The sequence below is a fragment of the Pan paniscus genome, chromosome 20, assembly GCF_029289425.2.
Source record: "Pan paniscus chromosome 20, NHGRI_mPanPan1-v2.0_pri, whole genome shotgun sequence".
NCBI classification, from domain to species: domain Eukaryota; kingdom Metazoa; phylum Chordata; class Mammalia; order Primates; family Hominidae; genus Pan; species Pan paniscus.
Window position 1 is genome coordinate 10,935,468 of NC_073269.2, and position 19,614 is coordinate 10,955,081.

Here is a 19,614-nt window from a genome sequence, read left to right on the forward strand (position 1 = left end):
ATCTATGGCAAACTTCTGTATTTTAGCCGCCATCCACCACATTATTCATAGTTGAGGGGATTCACCAATGAGTAGGTCTTAGCGGTGGTGGAAATCTAAGGAAACTCACCTTTCCATTCTGCTGGCTTGTAATTTTTTTTTTTTTTGGTTTGCGAACGATTGCTCAAGTGTCACTACAGTGAAGTTTCAGGAGACAGTGAAAACAGAGGCTGGTTGAGTTTGTCATCTTGACCCGGAAGGGATGGTGTAAAGGGAGACATGAGTGGTGAGAAAGTGTCTGGCAGTTGCAGTTCTGGGGAAAGAATGTTCCAGGCCGAGGAATAGCAGATGCGAAGGAAAAACGTGGGCACAAGTGGCATTCTCAAACTTGCGGGGCCGTCGGAATCTTCTGGAGGACACCCCCTCTGAGAGTTTCCGGAGGTTTAGGCGGGGTGCTAGAATTTGCATAGCTAATTGATAGTGGCCCTGTTGCTGGGTCGGGCCTCACACGTGGAGTACCCAAACCGTATATAGGAAGTGTTTAGCATTTGGTAACGCCCCTTCAACACTAGCCAGTAACATTACTGTTTTCTCTGTAATCCCCCAGGGAGGCCCAATACAGGATCAGACACAGTGCTGACCTGGAAGACACTTGTTCTGTTGAATGAGAAGTCTACCTTATGACTGGGCACGGTAACGCATGACTGGCATCACAGTGCTGAGAGGCCAAGACAGGAGCATTGCTTGAGTCCAGGAGTTTGAGACCAGCTGAGCAACATAGCAAGACCCTGTCTCTATAAAAAGTAAAAAATTAAAAAAAAATTGGTAGGCATGGTGGTATGTGCCTGTAGTTCCAGCTATTCAGGAGTCTAAGACAGGAGGATGGCTTGAACCCAGGATTGGAGGCTGCAGTGGGCTATGATCGTGCCACTGCACTCCAGCTTGGGCAACAGAGCAAGACCTTGTATCTGAAAGCAAAACAAAAGTCCCTTTATTTTATGGGCTGTTGACTTCTGCTAGCAGAGGGATGAAAGGCGTGGTCTACCCTCCCATCTCCCATGGGGCTGGGAGATGGGAAGGGAGTTGGCCATTGTGGACCCACACTGGTCTGGGCAGACCAGGACTTCAACACCAGCCAAGGGCTTTCCCCAGGTCACGTCCCTCTCCATCTGGGAGTGCTTCCTCTTTTGGGGCCAAGTTTTCACCGCTTCTTGGCCCATCCTCCCAGCCCCGGATTGGCCGCCTCCAGCAGGCCAGAGCAGATGGGAAATGTGTTTCCTCCAACTCGCTCAACACTGTCCCTTTCTTGCAAGGGGAATTTCTCCACCTGGACTCTCCGAGCTTCTGCTTGTAGGGTCCCGAGGGGCTCCTGCCGGGAACCATCCAGTGGGTGGGTGGGGGCAGGCCAGGGAAGGCCCAGGGGTCCCGGGGAAGGTGGCCAGGAGGGCTGAGCATGACACTCAGGGTTCCACTGGGGGGTTGGGGATCGGGGGGCAGATGCTCCAGGAGTGAGGGTGGTTGAGGCTTGGCTGAAGCCTGACCCTTCTTGGGAAGTGCTGGATGTGGGGGAACCTGGGGGAGTCCTAGTGATGGGGGGCTAGGGGGTGCTGAGAGGAGGGGAAGGAGACAAAGAGAGACTAAGAAGGAAAAGGAGAGAGACAGGGAGAGACAGAGAGTCAGAGACAGACAGAGGGAATCAGAGACAGAGAGAAACAGGGAGAGAGACAGAAAGAGTGAGAGCCAGAGACATACAGAGACAGGGAGAGACACAGAGATGCATAAAGAGAGGGAGTCAGAGACAGAGAGAGACAGAGATAACAGAGCCAGAGACAGGGAGTCAGAGATAGAGATAACAGAGCCAGAGATAGGGAGAGTCAGAGACAGAGAGAAAGAGACACACAGACAGACATAGATAAAAGAGCCAGAGACAGGGAAAGGCAGAGACAAAGAGAGATACAAAGACAGAGATAACAGAGCCAGAGACAGGGAGAGAGTGTCAGAGACAGAGAGACAGACACAGAGATAACAGAGCCAGAGATAGGGAGAGTCAGAGACAGACAGAAAGAGACAGACAGACATAGATAAAAGAGCCAGAGACAGGGAGAGAGACACAGAGACAGAGACATAGAGACAGAGATAACAGAGCCAGAGACAGAGTCAGAGACAGAGATAGAGTCAGAGACAGAGACAGAGAGAGCCAGAGACAGAGACAGAGAGAGAGAGAGTCACAGCCAGAGACAGCGACAGAGATAACAGAAGCAGAGAGAGGAAGAAAGATAACAGAGCCAGAGACAGAGAGTCAGAGACAGAGATAGACAGACAGAGATAACAGAGCCAGAGACAGATACAGAGACAGAGATAACAGAGCCAGAGATAGGGAGAGAGAGTCAGAGACAGAGAGAGATATATAGACAGAGATAACAGAGCCAGACATGGGGAGAGAGAGTCAGAGGCAGAGAGATAGAGAAGAGAGATAGAGAGACAGAGGCAGTGATAACAGAGCCAGAGACAGGGAGAGAGAGTCAGAGAGAGATACAATGAGAGACAGAGATAACAGCCAGAGACAGAGTTAGACGCAGAGATACAGAGACAGAGATAACAGAGCCAGAGACAGGGAGAGAGAATTAGAGACAGAGATAGAGAGAGACAGAGACAGAGATAATACAGGCACAGAGGCACGCATAGACATAAATTGGCAGAGAGAAAGATCTCTTTCCACTCACTGCAGAGACAATCAACAGAGACAGAGAAAGACGTTAACGGGGAGACACACAGAGCAAAGGAGACTGAGTCAGCAAGAGACCCACAGAGATACCGGGAAAGAGCGGCAGAGAGGGAGAACCAGGGCGATGGAGAGACAGCAGGGAGAAAGGAACCTGGAGCCGAGCTTGGAAGGCCGGAAACGGAAAGGAGAGCGAAAAGCGGAGAGAGATCCGAGTGGAGAAAATTCCGCAGAGTCACGGGGACAAGGGGAAAGGCTCTGGGCTGGGAAGGGGCGTGGCCGCGGGCGGAGGGGCGTGGCCGCGGGCGGAGGGGCGTGGCCTCCTTTTATAGCCAAGCAGCTATAAAAAGCGGCGCGCTGTGTCTTCCCGCAGTCTCTCGTCATGGAATACGCCTCTGACGCTGCACTGGACCCCGAAGCCCCGTGGCCTCCCGCGCCCCGCGCTCGCGCCTGCCGCGTACTGCCTTGGGCCCTGGTCGCGGGGCTGCTGCTGCTGCTGCTCGCTGCCGCCTGCGCCGTCTTCCTCGCCTGCCCCTGGGCCGTGTCCGGGGCTCGCGCCTCGCCCGGCTCCGCGGCCAGCCCGAGACTCCGCGAGGGTCCCGAGCTTTCGCCCGACGATCCCGCCGGCCTCTTGGACCTGCGGCAGGTGAGACGTGCCCCGACCCTCGGTAGCTGGTCTCGCGGGAGACCCCTACCGCCCCTCTGGGACTCCCTTCTCCCTCCCGCACCCCCAGGGACACCTGTTCTACACTCCCGGCCGGGGAGAGGAGACCCACCGGGGCTCCCATTCTCCATCTAGCACCGAGGCCGGGGGGGGGGGCACACCTTTCATCCCGCACCCCTACGACACCTCATCTGTACCCCAGGCCGGGGGCGGGGAGGAGACCGCCCAACAGTTCTTTTTGGACCCCCCAAGGGTCTCCTTCTTCTAGTCCGGGGGGCACCCCTTTCATCCTGCGCCGGCTACGAGACCCTATCTGTATCCCGGGAGGGGGAGAGGAGACCCCCACAAGTTCTTTTTGGACCTCCAAGGGCTCTCCTTCTCCGTCTTGCACGGGAGGGCACCCCTTTCATTCCGCATCCCGAGACCCCATCAGCACCCCAGGCCAGGAGGAGGAGACCCCCACAGTCCTCAACCCCCCAGGGATACGTCTTCTGCACCCCGGGTCGGAGAAAGGCTGGCTTCCCTCCATGTGGCAGTGGGTGGGGGCACCCCTCTTCATTCCGCATTCCCAAGGCACCCCATCTGCACCCTGGACGGGGGACCCTCCGCGGTTCTCCAACCCTCGACGGCTTCCTTTCTCTATGTAGGACTTAGGACATTGAGGGCACCTCTTTTTACCCCGCACCCCCACAAGCTCTGCATCTCCGGGGGGAACCTTTTTTCCATCCCCGATCCGAGGGGGGCACTTCCTCTTTATCTGGGACCGCCAAGGAGACCCCCAGTTCCTTTGCTAACTCCCAAAGAGCCTTATCCCCAACATCTGAGGTACCCCTCTCCCTTTCAAGACCCCCAGGGGAATACCCCCAAGGGGGCTGGAAAGAAGAGGGATCTCTTTTCCCTCCTGAATTCTCGGAGATCTGTCCTTGGGGCAGGTTGAGCCACCAGCTTCGTGTGTGTGTGTGTGTGTGTGTGTGTGTTCGTGTGGGTGTTTGTGTTCGTGTGGGTGTGTGTGTGTTCGTGTGGGGGTGCGTGTGTGTTTGTGTTCGTGTGGGTGTGTGTGGGTGTTTGTGTTTGTGCGTTCGTGTGGGTGTTTGTGTGTGTTCATGTGGGTGTGTTTGGATATTTGTGTTCGTGTGTGTGTGTGTGTTCGTGTGGGTGTTTGTGTGTGTTTGTGTTTGCGTTCGTGTGTGTGTTCGTGTTTGTTCGTGTGTCTGTTAATGTGGGTGTTCGTGTGTGTTTGTGTGTTCGTGTGTGTGTGTTCGTGTGTTTGTGTGTGTGTGTTTGTGTGTGTGTGTGTGCGTTCTCTGTTCTTTAGTTGGGAGGGAAGGGAAGCGTAGGCTTCAGGTCGGCACAGACTCTGGGGACCCTGACAGCTGAAGTGAGTGGGGACAGAACCTCCATTTTCTAGGGGAACCCCCATCCACTTTCCTCCTTTCTACTTTTAACAGGGCATGTTTGCGCAGCTGGTGGCCCAAAATGGTAAGTATCCTCTGCCACTTCCGGTCCCTGGCCCCCCACCATCCCCACCCCGGGATACGAAGAAGGGGGAACCTGGAGAGTGAGGCTCTGCCGCACACTGGCTTTGACCCTTGACCGCTGCTGTCTGTGAAAGCTGCTACTTCCCCTCTTTGAACGCCACCGATCCCTCTTTCTGACTTGCTCTGACTCTCTGGATGCCATGGCCTCCCCATCAGACCCCCATCTGGGCCCAACTGGGACCCCTGCCCTCTCAGAGCTGGGGCTTGACACCCCCAACCCCCAGCCTGGTTTTGTGTCTCTGGCCTCCTTCTTTTCGAAACCCTCTTCCTCGCTGCTTTTCTTCCCTCTTTCCTGCCCCTTCCCCACTCCCCCAGCCTCTCTTCCCTACCTCTTCCCCTCGCCCAGAGCCTCCTCCTTACTCCCATTCTCTTCCCATACCCAGGCCCTCCTCCTGTCCCCTTCCCTTCCCCTAGACCCTCCTCCCCGCCCCTTCCCCAAACCCTCCCCAGCCCCATGCTCTCCCAGTTTCCAAGACACTCCTCCCAGCACCTTCCCTCCCCGTCCAGAGACTCCCTCTCCACTCGAGACCTCTTCCCCCTTCCCCTCCCAGAGACCCCCTTCCCCCTTCCCCTCTCCATCTAGAGATCACTTCCCCCTTTCCCCTCCCCCTCCAGAAACCCCTTCCCCCTTCCCTCTCCCCTCCAGAGACCCCTTCCCCCTCCAAAGACCCCTTCCCTCTTCCTTCCCCCTCCAGAGACCCCTTTCCCCTTCCCTCCCCTTCCAGAGACCCCTTCCCCTTCCCCCTCCAAAGACCCCTTCCTCCTTCCCCTCCCTCTCCAGAGACCCCTTCCCCCTTGCCTGCCCCCTCCAGAGTCCCCTTCCCCTCCAGAGTCCCCTTCCCCTCCAGAGGCCCCTTCCCCCTCCCCCTCCAGAGACACCTTCTCCCTTCTCCCCCTCCAGAGACCCCTTCCCCCTTCCCTCCCCCTGCCTAAGACTCCCCTCCCTGCCATCTTCTCTCCTTGGTGCTTCCTTCTCCCTAACCCCTCCCCCACCCCTTCCTGCTCCCTTTGCCTTTCTTCGAAGTCCTCTCTTACCAGGTCCCCTGTCCACCCCTCTTAAAGTTCCCTTGATTCCCTGATGGATCCTTCCTCTAGAACTTCCTCCTTTCCTAACAGCCTTCCCTCTCCCTCCTAGCTCCCTGTCCACCTCTCCTCTCCCCTTTCCTTCCTTCTCTCCCTTCTCCTCCCCCCATCTCCATCCTGCCCGAGATCTGCTGCTCCCTCCAACCCCCTCACCGCCCTCTCCAGGAGTCCCCTTACCCCTCCCCGAGGCCTCTTCCAGCCAGACTCGCCTGGCCTTTTGCTTTTCACCCCCTCTTCCTCTTCCTGCATGTCTTTCCCCGCACCCGCATCACTCCTTCCCCACCCAACCTCTTGGAGTTCTGCCCTGTCCTGACTCTTGTCCTTCTCCCTGGATTCCCTTCCTCTGTTCTATCCCCGTCTTTTCCTCCCCTAGCTCTACCCCTGCTCAGAGTCTCGCCCCCCACAACCTCAGTTCTCTTCAATCAGCACCCCCCGCCCAGGCTCCCCCCTCTGCTCCTCTGTCCCGCTCCCTGCCCCCCCATTCCCCGCCATTCCCCGCCCCCCTGCCCCTGACCCGTTCTTTTCTCCCAGGGCTGCGCTGACATGCTCGGTGCTCAGCCACGCTCAGCTGTGCCGGGACATGCTCAGCTAAGCTAAGTGCATGCTTTCCTCCCACAGTTCTGCTGATCGATGGGCCCCTGAGCTGGTACAGTGACCCAGGCCTGGCAGGCGTGTCCCTGGCGGGGGGCCTGAGCTACAAAGAGGACACGAAGGAGCTGGTGGTGGCCAAGGCTGGAGTCTACTATGTCTTCTTTCAACTAGAGCTGCAGCGCGTGGTGGCCGGCGAGGGCTCAGGCTCCGTTTCACTTGCGCTGCACCTGCAGCCACTGCGCTCTGCTGCTGGGGCCGCCGCCCTGGCTTTGACCGTGGACCTGCCACCCGCCTCCTCCGAGGCTCGGAACTCGGCCTTCGGTTTCCAGGGCCGCTTGCTGCACCTGAGTGCCGGCCAGCGCCTGGGCGTCCATCTGCACACTGAGGCCAGGGCACGCCATGCCTGGCAGCTTACCCAGGGCGCCACAGTCTTGGGCCTCTTCCGGGTGACCCCCGAAATTCCAGCCGGACTCCCCTCACCGAGGTCGGAATAACGCCCAGCCTGGGTGCAGCCCACCTGGACAGAGTCCGAATCCTACTCCATCCTTCATGGAGACCCCTGGTGCTGGGTCCCTGCTGCTTTCTCTACCTCAAGGGGCTTGGCAGGGGTCCCTGCTGCTGACCTCCCCTTGAGGACCCTCCTCACCCACTCCTTCCCCAAGTTGGACCTTGATATTTATTCTGAGCTTGAGCTCAGATAATATATTATATATATTATATATATATATATTTCTATTTAAAGAGGATCCTGAGTTTGTGAATGGACTTTTTTAGAGGAGTTGTTTTGTAGGGGGGGGGGGGTCTTCGACATTGCCGAGGCTGGTCTTGAACTCCTGGACTTAGACGATCCTCCTGCCTCAGCCTCCCAAGCAACTGGGATTCATCCTTTCTATTAATTCATTGTACTTATTTGCTTATTTGTGTGTATTGAGCATCTGTAATGTGCCAACATTGTGCCCAGGCTAGGGGGCTATAGAAACATCCAGAAATAGACTGAAAGAAAATCTGAGTTATGGTAATACGTGAGGAATTTAAAGACTCATCCCCAGCCTCCACCTCCTGTGTGATACTTGGGGGCTAGCTTTTTTCTTTCTTTCTTTCTTTTGAGATGGTCTTGTTCTGTTGACCAGGCTAGAATGCAGTGGTGCAATCATGAGTCAATGCAGCCTCCAGCCTCGACCTCCCGAGGCTCAGGTGATCCTCCCATCTCAGCCTCTCGAGTAGCTGGGACCACAGTTGTGTGCCACCACCCTTGGCTAACTTTTTAATTTTTTTGCCGGGACGGTATTGCTATGTTGCCAAGGTTGTTTACATGCCAGTACAATTTATAATAAACACTCATTTTCCCTCCCTCTGGAGAGTTGGTTGTTAAATTACCAGCACACGCTGTCCGTCTCTGCTCTACAGAGCTGGCCAGTTTCTTCAGCCCCATAGTTTCCCCACCATACAGATCTTTCACGGCCACCCCTATAACTAGACACATCCTCTGGCTGGCTAAGATAGCCCTGTGATTCTGCAACCCAGGGCTTAACATGTGATTTGTGGGGAGAGGAGGATGGTCCCCCCAACTCTGGTCCAGGAGCCAGTGTCAAATCTGATTAGTCAAATCTGATTGGTCACCGCCTGTCTGTTACCGGGTTGTTTGCCTGTTTTGAATAAGACCCCTGGCAACAGGTGATTCAATTCTTTCTTCCCAGCTGATTGGGTCAGGTTGGACACGTGACTTGAGCTGGGCCAATCAGGTCTCCCCAGAAATGTGGGTGGGCTGGACCACAGAGGCTAGAGAGTGGAGAAGAGGAAGTTGTGCAAAGACTCAGGTGTGACCACAGAGTTCCAGAGAGACACCAGAGCTACTTTGATTTCCTTGCCTCTTGCTGGTGACATGGGTTGCCATTTTAATGGCAAAACTGCAATAATTTTTGCCTCAACCTAATAGTTTTCTAGGGCTGCCATAAGAAAGTACCGTAAAGTGGGTGGCTTAAAGCAAACGAGATTTGTTCTCGCTCGGTTCTGGAGGCCAGAGTCCAAAGTCAAGGTGTTGACAGGGCCATGCTCATTCTCAAAGGCTCCAGGGAAAAGGCCTTCGTTGCCTCCCTAAGTTCTGGTGGTTGCCAGCAATCCTCCAATCTCTGCCTCTGTTGGTCACATGGCTGTGTTCTTTCTGTGTGACTCCATTTCTTTGTCTCTTCTTCCTCTTTTTTTTTTCTTTGAGATGGAAGGAGTCTCACTCTGTCACCCAGGCTGGAGTGCAGTGGCGCCATCTCGGCTCACTGCAACCTCCACCTCCCAGGTTCAATCAATTCTCCTGCCTCAGTCTCCCGAATAGCTGGGATTACAGGCGCATGCCACCACACCCAGCTAATTTTTCTATTTTTAGTAGAGACCGGGTTTCACCATGTTGGCCAGGCTGGTCTTGAACTTCTCCTGACCTCAAGCAATCCACCCGCCTTGGCCTACCAAAGTGCTGGGATTACAAGCATGAGCCTCTATGCCCGGCCTCTTCCTTTTTATGTATTGGATTTTTTTGTAGAGACAGGGTCTTGCTATGTTGCCTAGGCTGGTCTTGAACTCCGAGCAACCCTCCTGCCTCAGACTCCCAAAGTGCCAGGATTACAGGTGTAAGGCACCAGGCCCGAACTCTCCCCTTTTTATAAGGACACCAGTCATGCTGGATTCAGGGCCCATCCTCTTCCAATATGACCTCATCTTAATTTAAATAATTACATCTGCAAAGACCCTATTTCCAAAGAAGGTCATTAATATAGTTTGGCTCTGTGTCCACACCTACTTTTTTTTTTCTTTTTTTTTTTTGAGAAAGACTTTCATCTGTTGCCCAGGCTGGTGTGTAGTGGCGCAGTCTTGGCTCACTGCAACCTCTGCCTCTTGGGTTTGAGGGATTCTCCTGCCTCAGCCCCCTGAGTAGCTGGGATTACAGGTACAGGCCACCACTCTTGGCTATTTTTTTTGTATTTTTAGTGGAGCTGGGGTTTTGCCATGTTGGCCAGGCTGGCCTCGAACTCCTGACCTCAAGTGATCTGCCTGCCTTGGCCTCCCAAAGTGCTGGGATTACAGACGTGAGCCACCGTGCCTGGCCCCCTTGGGGTTCTGAGCTCCCCTAAGCTAAAATCAAGGTGACTGAAGGATTGCTTTCCTTCTGGAGGCTCTAGAGGAGAATTGCTTTCCTTGTTTTTCCAACTTCTAGAGGCTTTGTTTTTAATTTAATTTAATTTAATTTTGTAAAGACGGGGTCTCCTCATGTTGCCCACGCTGATCTTGAACTCCTGACCTCAAGGGATCCTCCTGTCTTGGCCTCCCAAAGTGCTGGGATTACAGGCATAAGCCACCGCACCTCACAGCTGATGGTTTTAAAGTGTGGCACTTCCCCCTTTGCTCTTTCCTTCTTGTTGCCTTGTAAGATGTGCCTTGCTTCCCCTTCATTTTCTGCCATGATTGTAAGTTTCCTGAGGCCTCCCCAGCCATATGGAACTGTGAGTCCATTAAAACTCTTTTTTTTTTTTGAGACGGAGTCTCGCTCTGTCACCCAGGCTGGAGTGCAGTGGCACGATCTTGGCTCACTGCAAGCTCTGCCTCCCAGGTTCATGCCATTCTCCTGCCTCAGCCTCCAAGTAGCTGGAACTACAGGCACCCGCCACTGTGCCTGGCTAATTTTTGTATTTTTAGTAGAGTTGGGGTTTCACTGTGTTAGCCAGGATGGTCTTAATCTCCTGACTTTGTGATCTGCCCGCCTCGGCCTCCCAAAGTGCTGGGATTACAGGTGTGAATCACTGCACCCAGCCAAACTTCTTTTCTTTGTAAATTACCCAGTCTCAGGTAGTTCTTTATAGCAGTGTGAAAACAGACTAATACAGTCATATTCTGAAATTCCAAGAAGGGCAAAAATAGTGAGGAACCACTGTTCATCTCAGCCTAGTATTATGTTGGGGGCCATGAAACGTCTGAGTGTGTTCCCATGAATTTTCTTCTGGGGTGGATTTTGTTCCAAATTTGTAGCCAAATAACCTCTAAGACAAGAACCCCTAAGCATTCAGGCCTTCAAGTCCCTCAGTGTCCCCTCAGGTGGCTTTGGCTTTCAAGTGATTGCCCTGCTTTTGGGGTTATGTGGGGCCTGGGTGTGCCTCACAGCAAGGATGCTTGGACTCCACAATGTTCTAGGATGTTCCCAAGAGCCAAGACTATGTGTGCAACTGAAATTCTACAATAATAGCAACAATAACCATATATGCATTTATTGATGTTACTAGTCCCAGTCATCATGCATTTATTACATTGGCAAAGATGCTATTTCCAAATAAGGTCATATTCTGAAATTTTAGGAAGGACATGAATTTTGTGGGGACACTCTTCAACTCACTATTCAACCCAGGTGCATTTATTTTACTTTTTTTGTTTTTGAGACAGAGTTTCCCTCCGTCACCCAGGCTGGAGTGCAGTGGAATGATCTTGGCTCACTGCAACCTCCGCCTCCTGGGTTCAAGTGATTCTTCTGCCTTAGCCTCCTTAGTAGCTGGGATTACAGGTGCCCGCCACCACTCCTGGCTAATTTTTTTATATTTTTGTATATTAAGTAGAGACGGGGTTTCGCCGTGTTGGCCAGGCTGGTCTTGAACTCCTGACCTCAAGTGATCCTCCCGCCTTGGCCTCCCAAAGTGCTGGGATTATAGGTGTGAGCCACTGCGCCCAGCCCAGATGCATTTATTAATGTTTACTAGTCCAGGCACTAATTGCCTTTTGATGACTCCTGTGAGAAGCTGCTATTCTATAATTATTTCCATTTTATAGACAAGGAAACTGAGGCCCAGGGAAGTTAGCCTAATGCCACACAGCCCCAGTAACAGGCGGAGTGGTTGACAGTGTGAATTCTAGAGCTGGACTTCCTGGAACCCTGGATCTCTTCCAAGTAACCCCATGGAATATACAAGATGGTAGCGTGTTTGAATTCCGTTCCCTCCATCCTCAGATTCACATATTGAAGTCTTAACCCCCAGAACTGCAGAATGTGATATTATTTATTTATTTATTTTTTGTTCTAACATGATCTGTTTTTTGTTTTGTTTTGTTTTTGAGACAGGGTCTTGCTGTGTCACCCAGGCTGGAGAGCAGTGGTATGATCACAATTCACTGCAGCCTCAACCTCCCAGGCTCAAGTGATCCTCCCACCTCAGCCTCTGAGTAGCTGGCACTACCGGTTTGCACCATCAAGCCTGGCTAATTTTGTTTATTTTTATTTTTATTTTAAACAATTTATTATTATTATTATTTTTTGAGAGGGAGTCTTGCTCTGTCACCAGGCTGGAGTGCGGTGGCACGATCTCGGCTCACTGCAACCTCTGCCTCCTGGGTTCAAGCAATTCTCCTGCCTCAGCCTCCCGAGTAGCTGTGACTACAGGTGCATGCCACCAAACCCGGCTAATTTTTGTATTTTTAGTAGAGACAGGGTTTTACGATGTTGGCAGAATGGTCTCCAACTCTTGACCTCATGATCTGCCCACCTCGGCCTCCCAAAGTGTTGGGATTACAGGCGTGAGCCACTGCACCTGGCAATTTTATTTATTTTTTTGTAGAGATGAGGTCTTGCTATGTTGCCTAGGCTGGTCTCAAACTCCTGGGCTTGAGCAATCCTCCACCATCTGTAAGAATTAAAGAAAGAGGAAAGAAACATGAAAGGTGGCTTAACAGTCAAGGACAGGTTTATTTTAGAAAAAATAAACCTGAGAGGGGCTTCTGGCCGAGTTAGGTCAGAGGCACACTCTCTTACAGACTAGGAGTTTTTAAGCATTTAGTCAGGGAGTTTATCAGAGGCTTGGACTGCTTCTGTGTTTCTTTCTTTCTTTCTTTCTTTCTTTTTTCTTAGTTGAAGTCTCACTCTGTTGCCCAGGCTGGAGTGTGGTGGCACAATCTCAGATCACTGGAACCTCTGCCTCCCTGGTTCAAGCAATTCTCCTGCCTCAGCCTACAGAGTAGCTGGGACTACAGGCATGTGCCACCACGCCCAGCTAATTTTTGTGGTTTTTTTTTTTTTTTTTGAGACGGAGTCTTGCTCTGTCACCCAGGCTGGAGTGCAGTGGTGTGATCTCGGCTCACTGCAAGCTCCGCCTCCCAGGTTCATGCCATTCTCCTGCCTCAGCCTCTGGAGTAGCTGGGACTACAGGCGCCTGCCACCACACCCGGCTAATTTTTTTTTGTATTTTTAGTAGAGACGGAGTTTCACTGTGTTAGCCAGGATGGTCTTGATCTCCTGACCTCGTGATCTGCCTGCCTCGGCCTCCCAAAGTGCTGGGATAATAGGCGTGAGCCACCACGCCTGCCCCACAAAGAATTATAAATAAAGCTTTCACTCTTCTTATGTAAAGACCTGACAATGCATACAATGGTCCACTGTTGATTTGGAAGCAGGGACAGTTTTCTATTACAGTCTGTTGATTGTATTGTATAATTGTTAAGGGAAAAAAGGAAAATTATATTTCTGTTTGTTTGTTTGTTTTGAGATGGAGTCTAGCTCTGTCACCCAGGCTGGAGTGCAGTGGTGTGATCTCGGCTCACTGCAAGCTCCGCCTCCCAGGTTCATGCCATTCTCCTGCCTCAGCCTCTGGAGTAGCTGGGACTACAGGCGCCTGCCACCACACCCGGCTAATTTTTTTTTGTATTTTTAGTAGAGACGGAGTTTCACTGTGTTAGCCAGGATGGTCTTGATCTCCTGACCTCGTGATCTGCCTGCCTCGGCCTCCCAAAGTGCTGGGATAATAGGCGTGAGCCACCACGCCTGCCCCACAAAGAATTATAAATAAAGCTTTCACTCTTCTTATGTAAAGACCTGACAATGCATACAATGGTCCACTGTTGATTTGGAAGCAGGGACAGTTTTCTATTACAGTCTGTTGATTGTATTGTATAATTGTTAAGGGAAAAAAGGAAAATTATATTTCTGTTTGTTTGTTTGTTTTGAGATGGAGTCTAGCTCTGTCACCCAGGTTGGAGTGCAGTGGCGCGATCTCAGCTCACTGCGACCTCCACCTCCCTGGTTCACAAGTGATTCTCCTGCCTCAGCCTCTTGAGTGGCTGGGATTACAGACATGCGCCACCACGCCCAGCTAATTTTTGCAGTTTTAGTAGAGACAGGGTTTCACCATGTTGGCTAGGCTGGTCTCCAACTTCTGGGCTCAAGTGATCCACCCACTTCAGCCTCCCAAAGTGCTGGGATTACAGGTGTGAGCCACCATGTCCGCCCCCCCTGGTATTTCTTATTGGAACTATTTTTCTTGTTTGAGGTTTCTTTTCCATACCCTGGATCTACAATGACCCAACCATAACCTTGCTTCTGAGGCCCATTCTTTGATGAGAAAGTTTAGTTCCAAATGGGGAAAGTACCTGAGTTCCAGCCTTTTCAGCCTGACTTTGCATCTATTTAGAGATAGGGTCTTACAGGGGTGATCACGTTAAAATGAGGTCATTAGGGTAACCCCTGATCCAATATGACTGATGTTCTTATAAAAGGGGGGCTTTGGCTGGATGTGATGGGGGGCTCCTGTCTGTAATTCCAGCACTTTGGGAGGCCGAACGAGGTGGATTGCTTGAGCCTAGAGGCTTGAGACCAGTCATGGGCAACATAGCAAGACCCCGTCTCTACAAAAAATACAAAAATTTGCTGGGTGTGGTGGCACACACCTGTAGTCCCAGCTGCTAGGGAGGCTGAGGTGGGAGATCACTCGAACCTTGAGGTCAAGGCTGCAGTGAGCTGTGATTACCACTGCAATTCGCTCTGTGTGACCCAGCAAGATCCTGTCTCCAAAAGAAGTGAGGGTGGGGGGTGGAATTTGGACACAGACACACACAGGGAGAGCACCATGTGGAGAAGAAAATGGAATCTATGGTCAGGCTCGGTGGCTCACGCCTGTAATCCCAGCACTTTGATGGATCACTGGAGGTCAGGAGTTTGAGATCAGCCTGGCCAACATAGTGAAACCTCGTCTCTACTAAAAATACACAAGTTAGCCGGGTGTGGAGGCGTTCACCTGTCATCCCAGCATCCCAGCTACTCCGTCTCAAAAAAAAAAAAAAAGAAAGAAAGAAAAAAGGAAAATGTCATCTACAAGCCAAGGAGAGAGGCCTGGAACAGAGCCTTCCCTTACAGCCCTCAGACGGAACCACATCTGCCAATGCCTTGGTTTTGGACTTCCAGCCTCTAGAACTGTTAGACAATAAGTTTCTGCTGTTGAAGCCCCCCAATATGAGCTACTTTGTTATAACAGCCATATCAATTAAAAAAGAGAATTAAAGGAGTTGATAATTTTTTTTTTTTTTTTGAGATGGAGTCTCGCTCTGTCACCCAAGCGGACTGCAATGGCACGATCTCAGCTCACTGCAACCTCTGCCTCCCGGGCTCAAGCGATTCTCCCACCTTAGCCTCCCGAGTAAGTAGGTGGGGCTACATGCGCCTGCCACCATGTCTGGCTGATTTTTCTATTTTTGGTAGAGACAGGGTTTCGCCATGTTGGCCAGGCTGGTCTTGAACTCCTGACTTCAAGTGATCCACCCGCCTGGGTCTCTCAAAGTGTAGGGATTACAGGCGTGAGCCACTGCACCCAGCCAGGAGTTGATACTTTAATACACTTTCAATGCACAGTGTCTGGCTCCTGGTTAGCATTCATTAAACGGTAGCAATTATTAAGGACACTCAAATGGACAGAAACGATGTTACAGAAACACAATGGTACAATAGAGGGGTTGCGGCCAGGCACAGTGGCTCACACCTGTAATCCCAGCACTTTGGGAGGCTGAGGTGGGCGGATCACGAGGTCAGGAGTTTGAGACCAGCCTGGCCAACATGGTGAAACCCTGCCTCTACTAAAAATACAAAAATTAGCTGGGCATGGTGACAGGCACCTGTAATCCCAGCTACTCGGGAGGCCGAGGCAGGAGAATTGCTTGAACCTAGGAGGTGGAGGTTGCAGTGAGCTGAGACTTTGCCATTGCACCCCAGCCTGGGCGACACAGCGAGACTCCGTGTCAAAAACAAAACAAAACAAAAAGGCTGATTCAAAGCTGGCAAGCAAGGCCAATAATAGAGAGAGTAAAAATACTATGAGAGATAGTGAAATAAGAGATAGTGAAAATAGTATACATTGAGCAGGATGTGTTGAGAGATATGACTAAGACAAGACAACACAACACAAAGGTGCATTGCTCAAGCAGTGACACACAGATTTACAGATGACATCATACAATAACAGATGTGGGTATTAGAAAGAAGCAACAGCTCACAGAAGAGTGGTTACCATGACACAGCTGTGATGTTATAGAGATATCGCCAAGCTGGGCATGGTGGTACATATCTGTGTTTCCAGCTACTTGGGAGGCCGAGGCGGGAGGATCTCTTGAGCCCAGGAGGTCGAGGCTGCAGTGAGCTGTGATCACACCATTGTACTCTAGCCTGGGCGACAGAGAGACACCCTGTCTTAAAAAAAAGAACCCTCTTGCCAAGAAGGGAGTTACAAAGTCATAATGTTATAAAAGCAATTATGCAAGGATGGGATATTGTAAACAGCCACAGCTTTATAATATCATAGCCACGACTCTAACGTTGCCAAACAGAAAGACAAATACTACACGATCTCACTTATATGTGGAATCTAAAATAGTCAAACACATAGAAGCAGAGAATAGAGTGGTGCTTGCCAGGGGCTGTAGGTGGGGAAAACGAAAGGTGTTGGTCAAAGGATACCAACATTCAGTTAAGAAAGATGAGGCCGAGCGCGGTGGCTCATGCCTGTAATCCCAGCACTTTGGGAGGCTGAGGCGGATGGATCACCCGAGATCGGGTGTTTGAGACCAGCCTGACCGACATGGAGAAACCCCATCTCTACTAAAAAGAGAAAATTAGCCGGGCATGGTGCTGCATGCCTGTAATCCCACCCACTCGGGAGGCTGAGGCAGGAGAATCACTTGAACTCAGGAGGCGGAGGTTGCAGTGAGCGGAGATCACATCATTGCACACCAGCCTGGGCACCAAGAGCAAAACTCCATCTGAAAAAAGAAAGAAAGAAAGAAAGAAAGATGGGCTGGGCATGGTGGCTCATGCCTGTAATCCCAGCACTTTGGGAGGCCGAGGCGGGTGGATCATTTGAGGTCAGGAGTTCAAGACCAGCTTGGCTAACATGGTGAGACCCCATCTCTACTAAAAATACAAAAATGAGCTAGGTGTGGTGGCGAGCGCCTGTAATCCCAGCTACCCAGGAGGCTGAGGTAGGAGAGTCACTTGAACCTTGGAGGTGGAGGTTGCAGTGGGTGGAGATTACACTACTGCACTCCAGCCTGGGAGACAGAACGTGACTCTGTCTCAAAAAAAAAAAAAAAAGGTGTTTTTATTGGATTAATAAGGAACCCCCTTCGTCCTCTTTTTTTTTTTTTTTAATTTTGAGATAGGGTCTCTCTCTGTCACTCAGGCTGGAGTGCAGTGGGGTGATCTCGGCTCACTGCAACCTCTGCCTCCTGAGTTCAAGTGATTCTCTTACCTCAGCCTCAATAGTAGCTGGGACTACAGGTGCACACCACCATGCCAGGCTAATTTTGGTAGTTTTTGGTAGAGATGTGGTTTCACCATGTTGGCCATGCTGGTTTGGAACTCCTAACCTCAAGTGATCCACTCGCCTTGGCCTCCCACAGTGCTGGGATTACAGGTGTGAGCCACCATGCCCGGCCAAGAACCCCCTTCTTCTACCAGGCAGAAGCCAAGGTGCACTGACTTGGGAGCAGATTATGGGCTATATTTGAGCCTTCACTCACATCTGTAGCCCAGGGACTAAACATATGTTTATATATAAATATGATCGGGTGTGATGGCTCATGCCTGCAATCCCAGCACGTTGGGAGGCCAAGGCAGGAGGATCACTTGAGTGCAGGAGGTCAGGACTGGCCTGTGCTACGTAGGGAGACCCTGTCTCTGCAAAAAATTAGCTGGGTGCAACGGTGTGCACCTGTAGTCCCAGCTACTTGGGAGGCTGAGGCGGGAGGATCGCATGAGGCCAGGAGTTTGAGGCTGCAGTGAGCCATGATTGCACTACTGCACTCCATTCTAGGTGACAGAACCAGACTCTCTCTTTCTCTCTCTCTCTCTTTCTCTCATCAGATATATATATATATATCAGAGGCTAGGAAGAGGGGAGAGGGGATGAGGAAAAATAAAGAATACAAATGTATTTATTATCATTGAACCGAACCCTTAATAATGGAAAAAATGGTAAATCATATATGCACATTTTACATATATAATTTAACATTATATCTATATATAATTCACATACATAGTATATTCATATACCTAAAGCTGGAAAAAATGTTAATCTCGCAAGCAGAAAATTGACTTTGTCATAACTCCTTTGGCAGCTGAACTTGACTGTGCCCATGTAATTGTATTGATGATCTTTATTCATTGCATAACCTGCAATGAAACAGGGATGTTTACATGAGTCAAGTATGCTTGATTATGAGGGGGTGTCCCAGGAGCCCCCAGAGGGGGTAATCCATGCTACACACATCATACTACCTTTCTACATTCTAATTTTTTTTTTTTTTGGAGACAGAGTCTTGCTCTGTTGCCCAGGCTGGAGTGCAATGGTGCGATCTCAGCTCACTGCAACCTCCGCCTCCCAGGTTCAAGAGATTCTCCTGCCTCAGCCTCCTGAGTAGCTGGGATTATAGGCATCCACCACCACGCCCGGCTAATTTTTTTTTTTAATCTTTAGTAGAGAGAGAGTTTCACCATGTTGGCCAGGCTGGTCTTGAACTCCTGACCTCGTGATCTGCCCGCCTCGGCCTCCCAAACTGCTGGGATTACAGGCGTGAGCCACCACGCCTGGCCTCTAAATTCTAGATCTCCAAATCTGGCTTCTAGGGTTTGGGATCAGGGAATGAGGATTTGTCCAAAGGCATGGGGTGGGAAAAAAGACTGTTTGTTTACAAGAGATAAGATGTCAGGAAGCAGCAATATGCTTACACCACTGAGGTAGGTGTGCCCCTTTCAGGGGGGAGTTTCCATTCTGGGGATCCCCATTCTGAGGTTTCCCAGAAGGGGACAGTTTTCAAGCCCACTTTCCTGACGGTTGCATCTTGTCGCAGGTTTCATCTCACCTTTGTCTTGCTGCCCGCAATCTCTGGCTTGGTCAGCTCAGGAAACCCCTGGTGCCAGAGATCCGGATGAAGATGAGGGACTAGTTCGGCCTGTTGCGGTATCTCAGGGGGGTGAGACGCCTCGGTGGGGAAGGCAGAGTGGAAAACCCGACGCCTTCCACCAGCAACTCTTGTGAATATGTGTGTGTTGGGGTTATGTGGCTAGCCAGGAGTGGAGATGGATAGTGTGGTCTGCAGAGGATGCATTTTGGAGCTGACAGAGCTGAGTTTGAGCCCTGGTTCTGCCAGTGCTGGCTAGGCTGTGCACCCCTGGGCAAGGGTCTTCACCTCTCTGGGCTCGTGTCTTCAATTATAAAACTGGAAAATAATTCTCATGGGCTCTTGGGAGATTTATTTATTTATTTATTTACAGACGAATTCTCGCTCTTATCCCCCAGGCTGGAGTGCAGTGGTGCGATCTCAGCTCACTGCAACCTCCGCCTCCCGGGTTCAAGCGATTCTCTTGCCTCAGCCTCCCGAGTAGCTGGGATTACAGGCACCTGCCACCACGCCCGGCTAATTTTTGTGTTTGTAGTAAAGGTGGTGTTTCACCATGTTGGCCAGGCTGGTCTTGAACTCCTGACCTCAGGTGATCTGCCTGCCATGGCCTCCCAAATTGCTGGGATTACAGGCATGAAACACTGCGTCCAGTGCTCTTGGGAGTTTTAAATGAGCTAACAGTTTCAATTGCACAGTGGCTGACATTGGATTTCATATGTGAAATCTGTTGTTATTATTATTAACATTATTATTATTATTTTTTGAAACATAGTTTGTGATGTTGCTCAGGCTGGAGTGCGGTGGTGCGATCTTGGCTTACTGCAAGCTCCGTCTCCCGGGTTCAAGTGATTCTC

General features: G+C 51.1%; 1 protein-coding gene across 1 annotated transcript; it reads left to right on the top strand.

Moving 5' to 3' along the window:
• The first annotated feature begins 3,036 nt into the window (after positions 1-3,036).
• TNFSF9 (TNF superfamily member 9) lies at positions 3,037-7,927 on the top strand. The gene is made up of 3 exons (XM_034945456.3): positions 3,037-3,347; positions 4,814-4,844; positions 6,605-7,927. Exons 1-3 carry the CDS (start codon positions 3,084-3,086, stop codon positions 7,069-7,071), a joined length of 762 nt encoding a protein of 253 aa, XP_034801347.1. The 5' UTR covers positions 3,037-3,083; the 3' UTR covers positions 7,072-7,927.
• The last annotated feature ends 11,687 nt before the right edge of the window (positions 7,928-19,614 follow it).

Excerpts from the sequence above, each read along its gene's own strand:
- TNFSF9 (XM_034945456.3), top strand. The coding sequence starts at position 3,084 with ATGGAATACGCCTCTGACGCTGCACTGGACCCCGAAGCCCCGTGGCCT. Across the intron at positions 3,348-4,813 it reads GCCTCTTGGACCTGCGGCAG|GGCATGTTTGCGCAGCTGGT; the intron begins GTGAGACGTGCC and ends TACTTTTAACAG. Across the intron at positions 4,845-6,604 it reads GCAGCTGGTGGCCCAAAATG|TTCTGCTGATCGATGGGCCC; the intron begins GTAAGTATCCTC and ends TTCCTCCCACAG.